General features: G+C 30.3%; 1 protein-coding gene across 1 annotated transcript in view; it reads left to right on the top strand.

Annotated features, from left to right (window-relative positions):
- The window catches only part of LOC136969585 (putative E3 ubiquitin-protein ligase UBR7), a 51,329-nt gene continuing 31,226 nt past the window's right edge, over positions 1 to 20,103 (top strand). The window contains exons 1-2 of the mRNA XM_067263809.1: positions 1 to 199; positions 12,546 to 12,679. Of these exons, the coding sequence (XP_067119910.1) occupies positions 35 to 199; positions 12,546 to 12,679 (299 nt within the window). The 5' untranslated portion in view covers positions 1 to 34. The remainder of the gene's footprint in view (positions 200 to 12,545; positions 12,680 to 20,103) is intronic.

Here is a 20,103-nt window from a genome sequence, read left to right as displayed (position 1 = left end):
GTGGCGTTGTATATTCGGGCGCGATTTACGGAAGATGGCGGATAACCGAGATGAATCTGAGTCAAAAGTATTGGTTAATGTACATACAGATGATAGCGGAATTACTATGCTGGACGTTTTAGAGGAAGAGCAAGAGTTAGAAGAAGATGCTAATGCAGTATTAGGAGGCAGTGATGATCAAAATTGCACATATTCCCAAGTACGTATTACAATAAAGGACGATTTAATGACCATTAATTCATTCTCATTTGAACCACAATGAAATGTTCGGTGATTTTTAATTAAACGAACTAAAGTTTTCAGCCAATTTTAAATGGCCTTTTTCAGGTTAAACGTAATTTCCAACGTCAATTAGAATATAAGATTTGAAATTTCGAGCTTCAAATCTTATGACGTCATGGTACTACAAAAATTGGGATTTTTAAACTTATACAATTTAAATAAAATAAAATAAATACAGAAATAAACATCAAACGAAATTACAGTTTAATAAACCTAGTGAAAAGTAAAAACAAAAAAATATCACAAACATCAAATGGAATTACAAGTGTATGTTAAATTTAACAAACCTAGTGAAGAATTAAGCAGAAATAAATAACTAAATAAGGTATAAAGAAACATAAAAGAATACAGGGATAAAATGGTAAAGTCACATGATGTTCTTAAAAGAATGAAAGTTTCCACTTTTCTTCTCTGTTTTACATTAGCAGGACTCTTATTAATAGAGCACCAGATAGTAGAGCAGTCTGTTTAAGTGAATACCTTGGTGGCATTTTTAGAGTAACAGTTCATATAGATCTGATGATAAAATACATTGCTTAACTTGCCCCAAAAGACACTTGAATGATCTTTTTTAACTCCTCTAATGAATTAACTAAATCATTCTTTTATAAGTGGGTTTGAATAATAATAAACTTTCCGTTTGTAAATCATAAATGAAATATATTTCAAAGAGAACAGTTACAACAAAAATATATTTTTTGCATCCATCCATGTGTTATTTTAAGTCTACAATTTAAAATAATGTGAAGAAATTAAGGCAAGATTGAAGGCTATACATAATAAATTAGTGGCATGGACTGGGGACAGAATTTGTTATAAGAGGACTTCCATTGTGTTCTAGATGTTCCAGAGTGATAAGGATCCAATGAGCCCTGATCTCATAGTAGCTCTGAAAATAAGAGAATTTTAAAGAGCTTCAACAAAACTTTGTAACTTGTGTTCTTGAGTTTCAGATGTCTTACAGTAAGAAATCCAAAAATAATTGGATTTATATTATGTCAGATAGTTTTCATTGGTGTGTCAGATAATTACTGTATACTCAGTTTTCTGGTTTGTAAACAGAATTATTTGTAGAAGTATATCAGAAGTTACAAATAATTGAAAACTGTCGAGTATATAAAAATGTTGATATCAATATTTTTCCAGGTTGAAGAACAACTAGTCTGTATGTGTAAAGCATTTTTATAATATTAATGTAGCAGATTTCTTTTGCCAAGGTGGAATGGAAGACTGTGGGTCTGCCATTATACTCAAATCTTGATCGTCCTTTTAAAATTCAAAAGCAATTTTATATTGTCTGGAACATCTGATAACTGTGATTTGTGCCAGACTCAATTTTCTTCCTCAACATTGTCAAATACAGTTGGTTCATCATCACTAAGATTAAGAACTTTAGAAAATTACATATAATCAGACAAAACACAATATTAAAACATTCTAACAATTGTGGAAGATGTAATCTCAAACAAAATATGTTTCCAGTTACTTGCTGCAAATACTTGTAATTTTGCAGCAACTAACTTGAAACTTTAGTAATTCACTAACAGCAAGAAGTAGCATCTTCAAACAACAACAATTGAACTCTGCAACTTTCAAAAATTAAGTTATTTTTTGATAGTTTTATGCATTATTATTTTGAATTTTTAATGATTTGATATCTTTCATCATATTTGTTATTTGATACTTTTTAAGTAGAAAAATTTATTTAATAATTTATCATCATCATCACATTACCCAGAGAAAAAATAATGCAAAGAAATTAATTGTGAAGTCAATGAAACATAAGCTGTGACTATGTATGATGTTTTGAGTGGAACAGTACCATTTTTTGCTTTGTCCTGGCTGTCCTGCCATTTTAGTAAACTTTTCATTTTTGTCTTGTTTTTTGAAAATCAAAAATGGCTTTTTAGTTTGTATATTGTAATCTGAACTTGTAATTTGTTATAAAATATTTTGACTCTTCTGTCATCTATATTGATTTTTTATCTTCATTCCATTTCTTAGTGTTTTATTATTGTTTTTATTAGTGCCCATTGATCAAATAATTGAATTCCATGTTTCTGTTTGTGTAATATGTTGTTTAAATTTGCTAAAACTATTCTTTTTCTTGCTATCCAGGAATCTTCTTTAGCAGTATCCATCCAAATGAATGATTCTTATCAAAGCAGAATATACTTTGAGAAATGGAATGAAGAAAAAATCAATATAGCTGTCAAAAATATTTATTGAAATGAATTCAAAGGATCTTGAATTTAAATAATCTTGATTTTAATAATTTGATAGAATTAATGAATTTTTTTTAAAAGTTTAATTTGTTTAACAATAGTCAGTTTAATTTTAAAAAATAATTATCTACTACTGATGCTTTAACTTTGTTTAGTCATCATTTAATTTCATCTTTGAATAACTCGGACATGTTTTTAACTGTATTTATAGCATTTGATTCTGTTGATTTGAGTGCTTTAAAGGATAAACTTTGTGCTTTTGGGCTAAGATGGTGTCCTCTGGACAATTATGTACTGGATTACATTTAAAATCATAATCATGCAGTAAGGATTGATGATGATTATGGATTTTTTATATTGCATATTGATCTTCCCCAGGGATTGATGTTGGGACCTTTTACTTTTTAATATTTTTATTAATGATATTTTTAATTTTGCTTTAAGGCAGTCTTTACTCTTGTATGTGGACAATATTATTCTGTCTATTTCTGGTAAAAATAAAACTATAGTGGAAGACAATTTAAATAATTTGCTTAGATTATTGAACCTTTACTCTACTTTAAAATGAATAAACTCTGATGAACAAGAAAAATTATTTTTACGAGGGCTATTTTTTAAATAAGGTCCATTTGTGAATGAAAGTGAGAATAATGCGCAATCACGGCGGTATGCATGCGCTTCTGCTCCGAGCATGCTTGGTGCACATTTTGACGCCATTTACAGCCATATCGTCTGTCTGTATGCTGAGCTGTAGAAGTTTAAAATGTTTAAGAAAATTGAGTCTCCCGCCGACTGCGAGATACGATCTGTTATTCGATTCTTGAATGCAAGAAACTTGGCAGCAGCGGAAATTCACCGTCAGATTTGTGAAGTTTACGGTGATAATGCTATGAGTGAATGTTCGAAAATGGGTAAGAATGTTCAAGGATGGGCGAGTTAATGTGCACGATGAGCCACGCCCTGGCCGACCTTCTCTGATTTCTGAAGATTTGATTCGTGATGTTGATAACAAAATTTGAGAGGACCGACAATTCACAATTTCAACGTTATCAATTGAATTTCCATAGATTTCAAGATCAGTTTTGTATACCATTGTTTCGGAGAAACTGAATTATCGAAAATTGTTTTGTCGGTGCGTTCCAAAACTGCTTTCTGACGATCACAAAACAAAAAGATTAAACAGTGCTTTATCGTTTTGACTCGATACGATTATCCACACAGTCCAGACCTTGCACCCAGTGATTTTCACTTGTTTCGATACTTAAAGGAGTGCCTTGGTGGTCAACATTTCAACGACGAAGAAGAAGTGAAAACTGCAGAAGTGGATTGGGCTTCTTCACAGGCGGCAGATTTCTTTGAAGTCGGAATTCAAAAAATTGTTGAGCGGTATGACAAATGTTTAAACAAAATGGAAATTATGTAGAAAAGTAGATAAAAGTATGTAGAATATGGAAATAAATATATTTTAATGATATTTACAGTATTTTTCTTCTTATTAAAAAACGGACCTTATTTAAAAAAAAGTTACTTATGTGAAATATTTTTGATTATATGGATCAAAATTTGACTTTGTCCACTCATATAAATTATTTGTTTTTTTTTTTCATCACAATTTTAACTTTTATATTAATTCTTCAGTTTTAAAATATCTTTATAAAACATTATTGGTATCAATATTTGGGAAAACCCTCACAATATGTTCTATATAGATTATAGACTAAGAATTTCAAAAAGTTTCTAAGAATACTTTTGGATGTGGATGCTTATTCTTTGGTTATTCATCTGTACTCAAGCAAAAATGAATACAATAAAAATATTACATATCAAGAGATCACTTTTATTGTTTGCAAAGTATTGGCTACATAATAGTGTCTCTATCAATAACGTATATTTACTGTATAATATTTATAGATTTGACAGGTTTAATGTCATACAGACAAGATTTTTATCCTACCAAAATTCAAATTGAATATTGATCAGTGTTTATTAATTAACAGTACAGTTTGGTACAGTTCCAAATCAAAATGTCTTCCATTTTGATTTGGAACTGTACCAAACCATTTAAAAGAAATAGATAATTATCAAAATCATCTTGGACTTGTCAATATTGATTTTTGATGCAATACTTAGTGTAATTTGTTAATAGTATTGTTTGTTCTTGGATTTGTGTATTTATTGTGGTTTTGTGTTTAATGTTTTGTTTTGTTGAGTGCCTGGGCTTTGCCATGGTGTCCTTTTGGGAAAATGAAAATATTTTTTTTTTAAAGTTAGCTTTATTTGCTAGAAATTACAGCTTCTATAGAAAGAATAATTTCATTTGTGAATTCCCTGTGTTCAAAAGAGAAGTTAAGATTAATATTGAAGCAATGAAAGCAATGTTAATTATTAAAAAGTTGAGAATTATAAAATGTACACCTATCATATTGTGATAAAATTGTGAGTGACCAGGAACTTATTGAACAAAATAACTTCATCTGAAAAATATGCTTGGTTTGATCCTGGAAAACATTCTGCACTGACCTGACTATTAAATTTGATATCATAATGCAATAAAAATAACATTTTTTCATTATTAGACTTTTGAAAATAAAATTTAGAAAAATATGCATTATTTTTTTTACACCACCAAATCAATATCACTAATAATGTACTAACAAATTTTTAAAAATGCTCATTTATGTTTCTTGACAAAATTTCAATAAAAGAGGGCCTGTATTTATCAGCTGTGGCTCCCCCATGTCATTTTGGCATGAAGCAATTATCGTCAGCTTAATCATACATTTTATTTTAATTAAACAAGAGTTTCTTACTCAATATATTTTTGACTGAATGCAAAATTTATTATATTGATACTTTTCTCAGGTAAAGAGAGACCTTTCTTCAGAAAATATCTAGCACATTTATTACAATTCAAAAATTGTTTACTGATACAATAAAAGAAATTTTTATTATTATTGTTATCCCTGTAATATAGTATTCCTTAGACATATTTTTCATCTAATTCTATATAACATATTCATATTAGTCCATGTTTCCCCCATTACCATCCTTTCTTTTTATATTCAAATATAAATGTATTCTAACTGGAATTTCTTGAAGAAACTACATTCAAACTTTTTTACACCAGCAGTTTATTATTTTTCTCACTTTTGTTTTCTGAGTCCTCTCTCTAGAATGTTGTGATATGGTTTTGAGAACTTTAGAAGTTGTGTAATACCCAAGTTTTAATAACAAACTGTATGTACACAAGTGACATCACAATTTGTTAGTGATGAAAAGAATGCCAAACTTGGACATATTCTTGCCGAGATCAATGAAAATCCATATGGCCTCACATTGGAGTTGGAGCAGGAGAGCAGCCAATCTGTGCATTTCTAGACTTACTGATTTCACTGGATAAGGGAGAGATAAAAATGAACATATATGTAAAACCTGGTTACTGCTGGTTTTATATACCTCATCATGTGACCTGTTTTTATAAGTTCACTGTATTCTAAACGTTAATAAGACATGCCTACACACATTTCTCAAGCTGTATCAATACAGTTGACATATATTAAGGTGGCATGCCACCATGGATATTGAAAAAAGATGATAGAGGATCTGATAGAGGCTTATGAGGCTGATTCACAATGGAGAAAGAGGAGAGGGATAAGAAGGAACCATTGAAAGTGGCCAGATATAATGCGAGATTGAAGGCTATACATAATAAATTAGTGGCATGGACTGGAGACAGAATTTGTTATAAGAGGATTTCCATTGTGTTCTAGATGTTCCAGAGTGATAAGGATCCAATGAGCCCTGAATGGAGACCTGGCATATATAAGGTACCCACAGACAACAGGAAATTTGATATTGAAAGAGTATGTGTTGGGGTTAACATCCAGAAATTTGGGTGCCAGAATCAAATAACTTAGATACATGGTTGAAATATATCTAAAATCTACAGTGTTGGCGAGGTTCGAGGTTTGTATTGAAACATGAGGACATAAATGTTAAATGGGAGAGAACTAGAATTATTTGTCCCATTTGTAACATTGAGGACCTAATGAATATTAGAAAAAATGGAAATCTATAAGTCACCTAAACTGGGAAGGTACATCAATTTCAGAGATGATGAGGACCTATGCAATGCATGGAGGTTATATTATGAGGTGGGTATAAAGAAACTAAAAGGGTCCTGATGATATGTATGCTCTTTTTGTGCTTTATATATTGTAGAGCTTTGTTTATTATCTTTAGTATATATGATAGTGTATACTTGCAATGTTTTAATTCTTTATGATTACTATAAACATTTTAAAATTGTACAATGTTTTTCTTATCAAGAAATAGAACTTAGATGTGTTTTTAAACTGATAAATGACTGTGATGCAACACGTATTTCAAATTGTTCCAATTTTATTTCGTCAGTAGCATGTTATTTTAAACTTGAATGTATTCTTTTTTATAATTTTTGTTTGTCAATTTAGAGATTACATATAAAAAATTTTTGGAATTTTATATATATATTTTTTTTGGAATTTAACTTGTGAGTTTCCATGTAAAGGTTGCCTGATAATAGACATTAAAGATGTCCAAAAATGTTGGTGAGAAAAACTAATAAACTGCTGGGGTGAAAACAGTTTGGAAAGGGTTGAAAGTGATTTTTTTTTATTATTAATCTTTAGAAGTTCATCATATATCAACATATACAAACATGTATCTATCTTTAGAGGTAGACATCACACTTAACAATCATGCATGTTTACTAATAAATTACAGTATTGCTAATCCACATTCTGTTTAATTTTGAGAATTTTGCTTTACTTTTTATAAAACTTATCTGGCAATCTGTGAGGTTCTCACCAGATGTGTGCTGTTTACCTGCAGTTTATTTATATTATTAATAAATATTAATTAAAGAAAGTAGTGTTCTATATATGTATCCTGTTTGCTTAATAAATTACATTGGTTACACTGCATTTGACATATTGTACAGAAATATGTAAATCTTGGATAATTTGAAACTTTATAATTTGAAGTTGTGATTATTTTATCTCTTGAATTTTGAACTAACGAGTATTTCCTGTATTAGGTCTCATCTCCAACAGTCAGCCACTATATTGTGAACCGGCCAAACCCACAATGGAACTGAAAAAGTCTTTTTGGTGTCTACAGGATGGAATGAATAAAAAAATATATATACTTAAGATGGGTATTTTTGGTGTCAATTCCTTGATTGAGGTCTTCAATTGAATCAAGATTTTACCTCTGTAAATATCCCCTTTTGAATGGCCAAAAAAAAATATAATAATAATAATCTGAAGTTTTTCGTGAGGTCTCCACATGTAATCTTTGAGAATCTATGGTAAAGAAGACATGCAAGAATTAAAATAAAAAATAAAAATTTAAAAAAAAAATAACTTTTATTTATTCATTCAAGTAAAGAATGTTTAATTGAAAGCTTAACTAAAGCTTAATAATATTCATTATACATCACATTTGCAAAGTGAATTTTTGTCATTTTTATATTAAGTAAAATAAGTATCCTATGACAGATTAATTCTCAAAATTATTATAATTATTACTCCTTTATCTGTCTGGGAAATGAGATGAGAGTAGAGTACTAGTGACCCTCCTGGAACTATGCTATATTAAAAAATCTGTAGTACAAAAATTGATCATAAAAAAAAATCTAACAATGAGTTGCATGACTTTCCTAGCTGTTATGAGATTTTATTTGATAATATAAATGCTAGTTTTTAATCAGTAAATAAAATTGCATGTGACACCATCTGTTATGAAATTTGTTTAAAAAACTTTTTATATTATTAATTATAAAATGGCAAAAAGCTTAATTTTGAGGATAGTGATGAGTTTTATAAAACATAATGAAGATTTCTTGTTATTAGCATTTATAAAGTTAGACTTCTCTTCAGATATGACTTGTGACACTCATCTAATTTCCCACCCCCTTGGCCTTTAACCACTGAAATTTAATAGCATCAATGCTTCTTATATGCAAGCTACTGTGCAAAATAGGGTTTTGATAATAGGATCTTGGCAGTTTTTTAACCCAGAAAATTCTGGGTTAACCAAGAAATTTGCAATTTCCCAGGATGAGTCCTGGGAAATTGCAAATTTCTTAAAAGTTCACTTTTTTTGTGTTAAGGTTGAAGAAATTTTGCAAATAGAAAGTATAATTAACTCATAAATTGTCAGAATATATTTGTATTTATTAATTTTAAGCCTGCTTATTTGTTTTTTAAATTTTTGCTTGTTATGGCATGTCACAGATTGTTAATAATCAATATGTAGCCTATTTGTGGCAGGACTGAAAATTCTTTACTTGTCAGAACCTGTAATAGCTTGAATAATTGCACTTATGCTGTCTTAATTTTTAACCATGACCAGTAGCTTCAATAACTGCATTATGCCAGGTTTTGCAAATTGGACAAGGATACAAATGAGTATGAAGTATACAAGTATGAAGTTTTTCTTCATAAACTTGATTATTAAAGCCAAACGAACTGCTGAATTATTGGGCTATAAGCTTGATGCAATTATTAAAGCAGCCAAGGTAGACAAATCAAGAATACTTGAGAGCAATACATCTCAAAAACGAACTAGAAATCTTTGAGGTTACAGGTGAGAAAACACATTATCTGTCTTCTCTTAAATGCATTTAAAGGTGATTCCACCCACATCAAGTGAATCAGAGAGGACATTCTCGGTAGCAGGCCTTTTCTTTAGTAAAATAAGAATCACATTGAGTGATTGGAGTATCGACCATCTTTGCTTTTTAAAATCTTATTATAAAAATTTATGATAATTTGTTTTATGTTTATTTAAAAAACGAAAATTACCTTCTAAGTTAGAAGTTTGATCTAAGTTCATTTTTTTTTTTAAATTTTCAACACATTTTAAATGCATTTTTTTATTTTTGTATTTTGTTTGTTTAAGCAGTTTCCAACAAACTTTAGTAAATTTTTTTTCTATTTGTGAAAATTTCTACATAATTCATAGGTAATTTTTAATATATATCTTGCACAGCATTATTAATAATATTTTGGAAGTTGCAGAATGTGTTATAATTATTCATTTTTTAAGTAACTTATCATTTGATTTCAAGATTTATTTTATATTTTAAAAATAATTAATTAGATCCCAGGATTTCTCAGAGTCTTGGGAAACAGATCACTTTTTTCTCAAAATCCTGGGACAAGCAAAGGACTGGGAAATGAAAAACCCTAGTGCTAAATTTCATTTTTTAATCTTTACTCCATGTCAAGATATTAAACAAAATAGATGTGCATGTTCATGGAACTTTTTTTACTTTTTTGGGTTCAAGGGTCTGAAAATGTGGAGATTTACAAATACTTCAGAGGGTCAAATTTGACACAATTTAGTACAGTACTTTCTCTTGTTATGTATACATATAACAGCCAGAAAAGTAAAACTAAGTTAAACAAAAATGCTAACCAAGTTATTTATACAGGGTGTATCAGTACAGCGGTTACAAACTTTCAGGAGATATAGAGTACACCTAGATGATGGGAAATCACATAGCAATGCATGGTCGGGAAAACTTTCCTGGCATGGTAGTGATGACACAAAACACAAGAAAGGAAGGACATCATGAACAGGATGAGAAAACATGTTTATTATTTTTAGTACAGCAAAAATCAAAGAAGGTGTTTGAAATTACAACCCTGGGCCATGATGCAGGCCTCACATCTCTGGCACATTGAAGATCTGACATTGTTGAAAATACCAGGCGTGTCCTGGACTTTCCCAGCAGCTGCCACAATGCATGCAACAAGTTCCTCAGCACTGTTAATGGGAGTTTCGTACACCAATGCCTTGACATACCCCCAGAGGAAGTAGTCAAGGCAAGTGAGGTCTGGCAATTGAGCGGGCCAATGCACCAGACCACCTTACCCGATCATTATTGTATCTCACCATTGTGTTGTCACTACTGCACCAGGAAAGTGTTTCCAACCATGCATTGCTATATGATTTCCTATCGTCTAGGTGTACTCTATCTCTCCTGAAAGTTTGTAACCACTGTATTGATACACCCTGTATATTGTACCATATCAAATATCATTTAGGATGGAATTCAGAAATATCATTCATGCCACTCCTCCTCTCCTTACTTTTCTCACACGAATATTGTCAGTTGAGGATGAGTACAGCTCATTCTCACATTTGATATTCAAAGTGAGATTGGAATGAATGACTACATGATTGTAATTTCAAGGAATATATAATTTTATTATTAAATTGTGACATAACAACAGTCACCATCATCATGTAGTTATTTGATATTGCATCTGAACATGCATATTTTAATATTTTTGTGAGGGTATAATTTACTTAACTCCTGATGTCTAAGCAGAGAAAATTGCTCATGACAGCTAATTAAAAACATTATTTAACAGTGGATGGCTGAAAACAAATATCAAATGGAAGAAAACTGACAATCAGTTTTCTGAGGGGAATCACCCAATCTCAGTTGTCTCTTTTTCACTTTTTTAAATAATTGCTCTAAATTTTTTATTTCAAAGTGAATATGCATAAGTGAGGGGGAAATGGTGTATAGTACTGAAAAATATGATAATTAAGTGTAAAATCATGTACAGTGAAACCTCGATTTTCATCAATAATCCATCTGAAAACAATTGGCGAAATTCGAAACTGACAAAAACCGAGGCAATTACTTCCATATGAATCAATGTAAATCCAATTAATTCGTTCTAGACACTCCAAAATACATACCAAAAACACATTTTGTAGAGAATTAATATAGCATTAAATACTAAAAGCAATAAGAAATTAACATAAAAGTAACATAATAATCTAAAGGAAAGCAATGGAATTGTTTTGTTAGATGCATGGGTTAATGTCTTGTCTTGTAGAAGCTAATTGGACATAAACTTCTAGCCTATATTGCCTTGTGGTAAAGTGTGACGTAATTGTCATGTAATAGTAGTTATATGTGTTTATGATGGTCGTGTCACGGGGAATAATGCTTTCCAGGAGGTCTGTTTAAGAGTAATTGGCCCCTATTCAGGCGTTAACAGACATAGAGAAAACCCAGAAAACTGCACGTGACCAGCCCATCCTGGCGAAGTGCGAACCCACAACCGAACTCCCAGTGTTCAGAGAACGGAAACGTTGGCCAATAGTGGGCCATTGCGGGTAATGCTCACAGAACAAGAAATAATGCCACACTGAGCCAGAAAATGTGTGGGTTGCCCTTTGTTTTCACAAAATTAGCATCGAGGTCACTTAGGCACTCGGATGAAAACCGAGACAAATTTTTTGCGAAAAAAAAAAAATTGACGAAAACCGAGGTATTACTGTAAATGAAATAAACATATAACTGAAATGTTTTGTAATGGAGAAAATATCATGCTGAAAATATTTAATACATCATTGCAAAACACACACAACTGAGAAACATAAATAGAGTTTGACACTATTTAGCTGGAATTGCAAATTTATTTTTTCATTTCAAAGAACATTTTTAATTAGTTTGCTTATTTAGAGACATCAACCTAATGTTATATTATTAGCTAATTGAGAATACTATTTAAAACCTATAATTTAAAGTAAAATTTTTGCTTTTTACAGAAAGGAAAAAAAAAAATTTACAAAGAGATTAGAAAAATGTTAGTTTTAATGTTAAGATGTCGTTTTTTTCAGAAATTATCTGCTGGAATTTGCCTTAATTTGCAGTCTTTTTCAGTCTCAGAAATATGGTGAAAAACTTAATTGTTGCAATGGAGTGCTCCACTGCAACTTGTTAAGGGCTAAATCATCTTGATATGTATAATTAAATGAATGTTTAAAAATTGGATTTTAAATCTTTATCTGAATTATTAATAATTTATATATTCTGGCACTTAATTTTTACAGACTTTTTAAAAAAATTTTTAAAGGAGATTTTAAAGCACTTTTACTATTTTGTTTGTGAGAGATTTAAGCTAATTTTTACGTAATTAAAATTTATCATGAAGATTTATTAAAAATACTTTTATTTGAAAATAGGGTTATATCAAGCGCCAAGCATTGTATGCATGCCGAACTTGCTCCACTCCTGATACTGAACCAGCTGGAATTTGTTTAGCTTGCAGTTATGCATGTCATGGAGAACATGAGTTATATGAACTCTATACTAAAAGGTATTTAATATTTATTTATTTATTAAAATTTATTTCATAAAATTTTATTTTAGATAGTTGTGTTATAATTTCATATGAATAGCCTGGAATTTATCTGTGTTTAAAAGTAAATTTGAAAACAGATGCAGATTATCTGTTAATTTTAACTTGCAATATTAACTCATTCAACAGCTTTTCATTTATCTAAACTTATCAAAAGCATCTTTTAAAAAATGAGAGAATTCTTTTCCATGCTGCAGATCTATTTATCTGCCATTAAAAGTTTTTTTTATCAAACCACCAAAGGCACATAAATACATACCTATTCTCAAAATTACCAAAGGTTGTACTGTACATCATTGATACTGCAATAGGTTGTATGTCAAAAAGTGAAAGTTTCTAGGAGAGCCCAAAAAAGTTTTGATTTTATTCACACGTCTTATTATCAAGGAGAGAGTTTCTTCATTTCTATTGATTCCTTATGATCTTTTACATGACACTAAAACTTGGTATTTTGATTACAACAATACAATAAAATCAAAATCAAATTTTTTGACATATGACCTTTTGAGTATCACCAAATCTGTAAACCCTAAATAATTTTCTATACATACGACTAAAATATTTAATTCGTGGGATGCAGTTGCATTCATTATTCATATGATGATATACTATGAGATTATGCAAACAAAACTTAAGTTGGGAAACCAAGTGTTGCATTTCCTTATACCGTCAATCTAATCCAATCCAATCCAATCCAATCTAGTTGGTAAGTGTTGAGATAGTAGTTGAGAACTAACATAATTCAACTCTTCTCTTCTCTTGAATTCTTTGATCAGTAGCTTTACTAAACTACTTACATATGTTTCAGAGGGGTCTTAATTAATATCTCCAAGGAATGAAATTTGACATAGTGTCCATGATGAGAACTATGGACATCATAAATTTTGAATAAATTTATTGGATCATTTTGGACTTATGCTATCATCATTTTGTCACCTAGATTTACAATAGAGAATGGCAATACCAGATTATCAATCTATGAGGAGTCTGCATATTTTTAATAGGTCATTTGAGATCTGACCACTTCCTATTTGCCTTTTTGAAGGTTTTATTTTAAAAATATCAAGTATTTACAAAATAATATCCCATTTTTTAACTGATTGATCAATAATATGTAAACATTTATCATATGGCATGACTTACTGTAAGCTATAATGTGACTGTCAGGTGAATATAGAATTAGCATGAAACTATTCTATTATGAAGTTATTTATGACTGAAAAATACTTTAAATGCCATAAAAATAACTGGTGGAACCAGGTTGAAAAGTAAAGCTCATCTAAATAAAGGAAACTTTTGAAAGTTGTGGCACAAGAATACTGGAAGTAGATTTGACAGTAAGACTCAATATGTGAATAAAGTGCACCTTACACAGACTACAACTTCAGGAAGTTTTGGATGAAGCAATGTCACCATTGTGATTGCATTGAATAGCCACAAGGATTAAAATACAAATGATTAAGACAGTACATAATTAAAACAACAATTGATTTAATAAGAAATGATAACACAGTACACAAAAGAAAAAAGAGAATTCAGATGCCAACTCTAGGGTGTTTTGCCCAGCTCTGTCCAAGAAAACAGAAAAAAAAAAGACCCAACATGTGGACTCATGCGACGAAACAAATTAAAAAGATTCCCACGTCTTACACAGTCGCACCTGTTTAATGTAAGAAATTTTTTGTAATACAATTTCAACTAACTTATAACTAGAGATAAAATGGAGAATTAAAATAGACAAAGGAAAGGGAAAAGAAAGGGGGTACTCGTACTCAGTTGATTCCTTTCGATGATTTTCAGTGAAATTTTCTTGTTTGTCTTTTTGGGGAGGTTAACCTGTCAGCTGTTAGTCTCAATAACTCGAAACAAAATCACTGTTGCGTAGATGTTTTGTGGTTTTTAAAGTGGTTTTTCAATTTGCGATATCTCACTTAAAAATTGTCATAGATATGATCTGTTTCTATCACGTACACACACATGAAATCGTAAAGTGTACTTTACGATTGTTAACTTCAAAATATTATGTACATTTAAAAAAATTAATAAAATTTAAGATTTTAAAATATTTTTTAAAAAATTCGTTTTTTATAAATATTCCATTAATTTGTTATATATGTTACTTAGATATATCTATTTTCTGTCAAATAAAAAAAAACTGCAGCTTTCTAAATCGATGTAGAGAAATAATATGGCCTATAGATTATAATTCTGATCAGCGTGGGGGGTGGTGGCTTTTCTAAATCTAGGTCAATACACTTTTATTATTGACTAGCAGTACCTGCCATGCATTGCTGTGGCTCAAAATATATCTATTATAAATGTATAACACTTCCCCGCAAGGGGGGAATTTCGAAAATCCATTCTTAGTGTACATTCTCTTGATGTACCCTATTAAAATGCAATCAAAAACGCAAAAAACTGCATCTAAAATAGTGTAATAGAAGCCCAGTTCTTCATGGTAAGCCTTAATTTTGTCCCTCTCCCCACGGGGGAATTTCGACATCCATATTATATAAAAACATGCACATATTTGAAAGCGACATTGTATCAAAATTTCAAAGCAATCAGTGAAGAACTTTCGGAGATTAGCTATTAGGAACAAACGAACATGTACATTTTTATTTATATAGATGATGTGTATTTGATTCTATTTATACGTTATTTACACTATTGTACTAATAGTAGACTATAATAAGCGATTATTACTTTATTATATTAACGACTATACATGTATTTCTTATGTATTACGGAAGTACCACGATAACCGAAAGTACTTTGTTTTTTGAAAGATTTATGGCTGGATGGTTTAAAAAACATGCTTATTTGTTAAATAGAATAAATATACATAAAAATTTATTAAGTTCAAGCTAAAAATAGATAGGAATAATGATTTATAATTGTTTGTTTACATTTGTAGTTGACAATGTAGCTTCGAGAAGGTATAACTTTTTCCAAGAAAATTCCCACCCCACAAACCCAAGTCGATGCTTATTCGTTAAAGGATAGTCATTTAGCTATAATATACCAATTAGAGCTCAACAGGCATGCTAATGAAGATTTTATTGTCAAATGAACAAAAGAAGGGTCTCCCATAGACTTAACATGGAAAGGAGTTGTTTTGTGGGTAAATTTAAAAATATGGGGTGGTAACAAATATCTTATTCATTAAACAGACTTAGTCTATGTAGATAAAAGCCAATCAGTGTTTAAATTGCCACCACCTAGTTAATTATGAAAAAAAAATTGACACTTACTCCAACTGGAGTACAGTGCAACAGTTTAACTAAAACCAGTTTCTCCAATGGTAGTACCTTGCAAACAACTGGTTAACAAATCCTTTTTATCAGAAATCAAAGGGAACTATCTTCCTGAACAATTAATTGAAGCCTCAGGATTCTTGTTGCATGAAGCCTTCAAGAAATTCTTAAGTTTCTTGCTATGGTCAGGATCAACCTCTCCTCTCCACTGTCTTGTCCAGTCTGAAGGCTACTTCTCGGTCCAAAAACCATTACCTCTCCTCTTTAGGCCCTTAGGCATTTTCTCTCCCCATGGAACAGTTCAGAACATCAATCATCAACCAAGAAGTAGAAATTGAGGACAAAAGAAGATTCCAGAAATGGGAAAAGACAAGAGTCGAGGACAGAAGATACAAACTAGAATATTCTAACTTAAAATTATGGCATACAACTATACCATGATAATAAATCTGGAAAAGAAGCATTTTCACAGAAAAGCTTGAAGCCTTTTTCTGTGAAGCTTTTCTGCTAAAAGTTTCTTCATTAGTGAAGGAATTTTTAGGTACAATGTAAAGCTACTTCTTGTGAGAATCCAGGACTTGTTTTTATATAAAATAATAATTGTATTTATATTAAAATTTGCTAAAAATTTTAACTAAGCCTCAGATTGTGAACTTCAACAAGAAATAATAATAATCACCAGTGTGATAAGCCTGTGGGTGGGTGTGTGTGTGTCTGTCTAATTGATATAGACTTGAAATTCAACAAGGAAGTTCGTAACATTTTATCCGATTTTGTGTCCTAAGATGATTCATTTTCCTTTCTGAATGCAACTCATTGAAGGAAGTGTGTTATTTAAATTGTTAGATTGGATGATTAGAAGGAACCAACATGATGCATCTGATGAAAGGAAAGATATAAAAGAAGTGACAATGCCTAAAACAGGGTTGCCTCAAAAAGGCTTTTCATAAAAGATCATTTTCCAAGGCCCTGCTGTTAGTGTTTGTTTGGATTTACCATCCAAGTGAACTGAAGAAACTAAGGACAATTTATGAGGACAAGGACTATATGGATTATAAGAAACCCAAGGAGTATATTCCACTCAAGTGAACAAATAAAGGCTGAATCTAATCAACATTTTAAGATGTAACTTCCATAACTTTTGTCATGTGAATTAATTATAAACTCTCTCTTGCCAAGGTAGAGACATCTGGATAGGTTTATTTGCTGATTGTTCCTTTGTATCTGCAGTAAAATTCTTTCATCTTCTATATAAATAAAAATGTAAATGTTAGTTTGTTCAAAATCTTAAATCTCGGAAAGTTCTTAACTGATTGCTTTGAAATTTTGAGACAACGTTGCATTCAAATATGCGCGTGTTTTTATATCATATAGATGTCAAAATCCCCCCGCAGGGGAGAGGGACAAAATTAAGTCTTACCGTGAAGAACTCTGCTTCTATTACACTATTTTAGATGTGGTTTTTTGCGTTTTAATAGGGTATGTCAAGAGAATGTACACTAAAAAGGGATTTTTCAAAATTTCCCCCACAGGGAGTGTTATACATTTATAATAGATACATTTTGAGCCACAGCAATGCATGGCTGGGTACAGCTAGTGTTAAATAAATCTTTTGTTGCTTTTAATATTTATATAGTATTTGAATGAATCACTTCTGGATTATTTTTCTCACTAATTCATCCTCTGTTCTGTTACTCTGAGTCCCCATAAGAGATCACTTGCTCAAGTAGTAGATTTCCTGTTGACCAAAATCACAGGTTATGTAAGAACATTATGACCCAGACATTAACAGTCAAATTTTACCTGTCACATTTCTGTAGTTGTACTCTGTATATTGTGCACTTTATTCACATGTTGTTTTACTCTCAAACATGTTTCCATTATTCTTATGTCACAACTTTCAAAAATTTCCTTTATTTAGATATTTTAGCTGAGCTTTATTTTTTAACCTGCTTCCACCAGTTTTTTCTTGGGATTTACATTATCTGTTGCCATCACAGTAAGGAATTTCACAATAATGCAAATGTTCTCCTCAAGCTGGTTTTAACTGGTGAACTGACCATTTAAGTTTTATTTTGTTTTACTTGATCATTATGCTATTTTCATAAAACTAATAGTGTTATAGAAAATAAAACATATTTACAAAACAAATTAAGTTTTATTTAGATTAATTTTAAGTAATGTTTTAACATTGATATTTTATTGCTAACTAAAATTTAAACTACAATGTTTGTATCATTGATCCATTTCAAGAATTTTCTATAACTGAAGTTTGCTTAAAAAGACCAAAAACATTTTTACATATAATAAAACATTTGGCTAGCTGAAAAAGCAGTGTATATTTGTCTTTACAATGTTATGGTGCCAAGAGTTTTGCAATTTAGGATTAAATTTTATTTAATTTTTTTAATCTCTAAATGAAAATTTTCTTTTATTAATTATTTTTAAGATATTACTTTACATAATAATAAAATAGAATATAATTCCAACTTAAAATAATAATTTTTTAAATTTGATATATTGCTTTAGTTTATTTAATCTACTATTTTCTTTCTTCAAATATTTTCAGTCTTTCCAAATTTTTCCTTTTTTTTTTTTTTTTTTTAAATACTATATTTACTCACATATAAGACAATCTTGCATATAGGACGAGGTGTGACTTTAAACATCAAAATAAAGAAAATTATATTTGTTAACACAATTCTAATTTAATTCATTTAATCACAAATAAAATATCAAATGCACGTATTAAGGCAAACAACCATGTTTTCTTGACGCTGTCACCTTTTGTCTACTCGGACTCGCCCTCTGAATCTTTGTTACAACTTTCCTCTTTTTCACTTTCATTCCATAAAGCATTGTTCTCTGATTTGTCAAGTGAATATGAAATGCAGTATTTCCTGAATGACTTTGTTATCAGCTCTTGAGAAATGCTTTTCCACGCACCTGATACTACATAGCAAAACCAACAGATTATAATGCGCATAACTAAAAAAAGTTTATTTTAAATGATTCAGAATGTGCAAATATTCATTAAAAATACCAATTTAACACCTATGAAATAACTACATTTATAATCATTGTTAAGTGACTAGCTATTTTTGGATTATTGCTTTGAAAGCAATATTCACCTTGACCTCGATAGCACCCTGCTATAATGGCAGCAAGAACTATACACAGTTCACAAAAATTATTGCAAAAACGCAAAGAATTCCTTTGCTTGTGCATATAGGACGACCTAGGTTTTTGAAGCAATGATAAATGAATAAAAACCTCGTTTTCTTATATGCAAGTAAATACAGTAACTTGTATATGATGATAAAAGTAACTTTAATATTATAGACCAGGGATGAGCAACCTTTTTAATCAACGGGCCAATTTGAATTTTAAAATTTTTTGGCGGGTTGCACATAAAGTAACTTATTAATAATTTACAAAACTTTATTTATAATAAACATTAGAATGAAAAATTATAAAATTTAAAAAAAAGTAAAGATTTCATATACAAACTTTAATGCAAAATAAAAACAAACAAGAAAAGAACAGAAAAACGAATTTACTTGAAATTTTTAATGAGAAATTTGGCACTGTTTTTTCGATACAAGCTGATCAATATCGGCCGGAATTGATGAGGTAGCTACACGTACGCAGCTTTTTAATCATGCATCACTCAGTCTTGATCGGTGGTCATTTTTGATTAATTTTATGGTTGAAAATAATTGTTCGCAAACATACATACTTCCGAACAGAGACATCATTTGCTTTGCATTTTTTGTCAAAAGCGGAAATTTCTCAGGGCTCACATAAGATTTATAAAAATTTTTGATGTTTACTGAGAAAAATACATTTTTTAAATCGGTATTATTCTGCATGTCAATCACTTCCATTTGAAAGTCTTCGGAAACTGTATCCACATCGATATGAAATGGCAAGGAAAACATTTTCATGGAAACCGCTGTCTTCTCAGCTTTGAACATTTGGAATCGTAATTGAAATTCGTTGATTAAAATGTCTATATATTGTGCATATTTTTGAGAAGAAGTAACGTTTTCTTTTTCTAAATGTGGAAAGTGAGACACATTATTCTGCAAAAGATGCTGTTTCCACAATTTTAATTTGCGCTCA

Source organism: Centruroides vittatus, unplaced genomic scaffold, assembly GCF_030686945.1.
Source record: "Centruroides vittatus isolate TY-2023 unplaced genomic scaffold, ASM3068694v2 contig_18, whole genome shotgun sequence".
Classification (NCBI taxonomy): domain Eukaryota; kingdom Metazoa; phylum Arthropoda; class Arachnida; order Scorpiones; family Buthidae; genus Centruroides; species Centruroides vittatus.
This window is presented reverse-complemented; position numbering and strand designations above follow the sequence as displayed.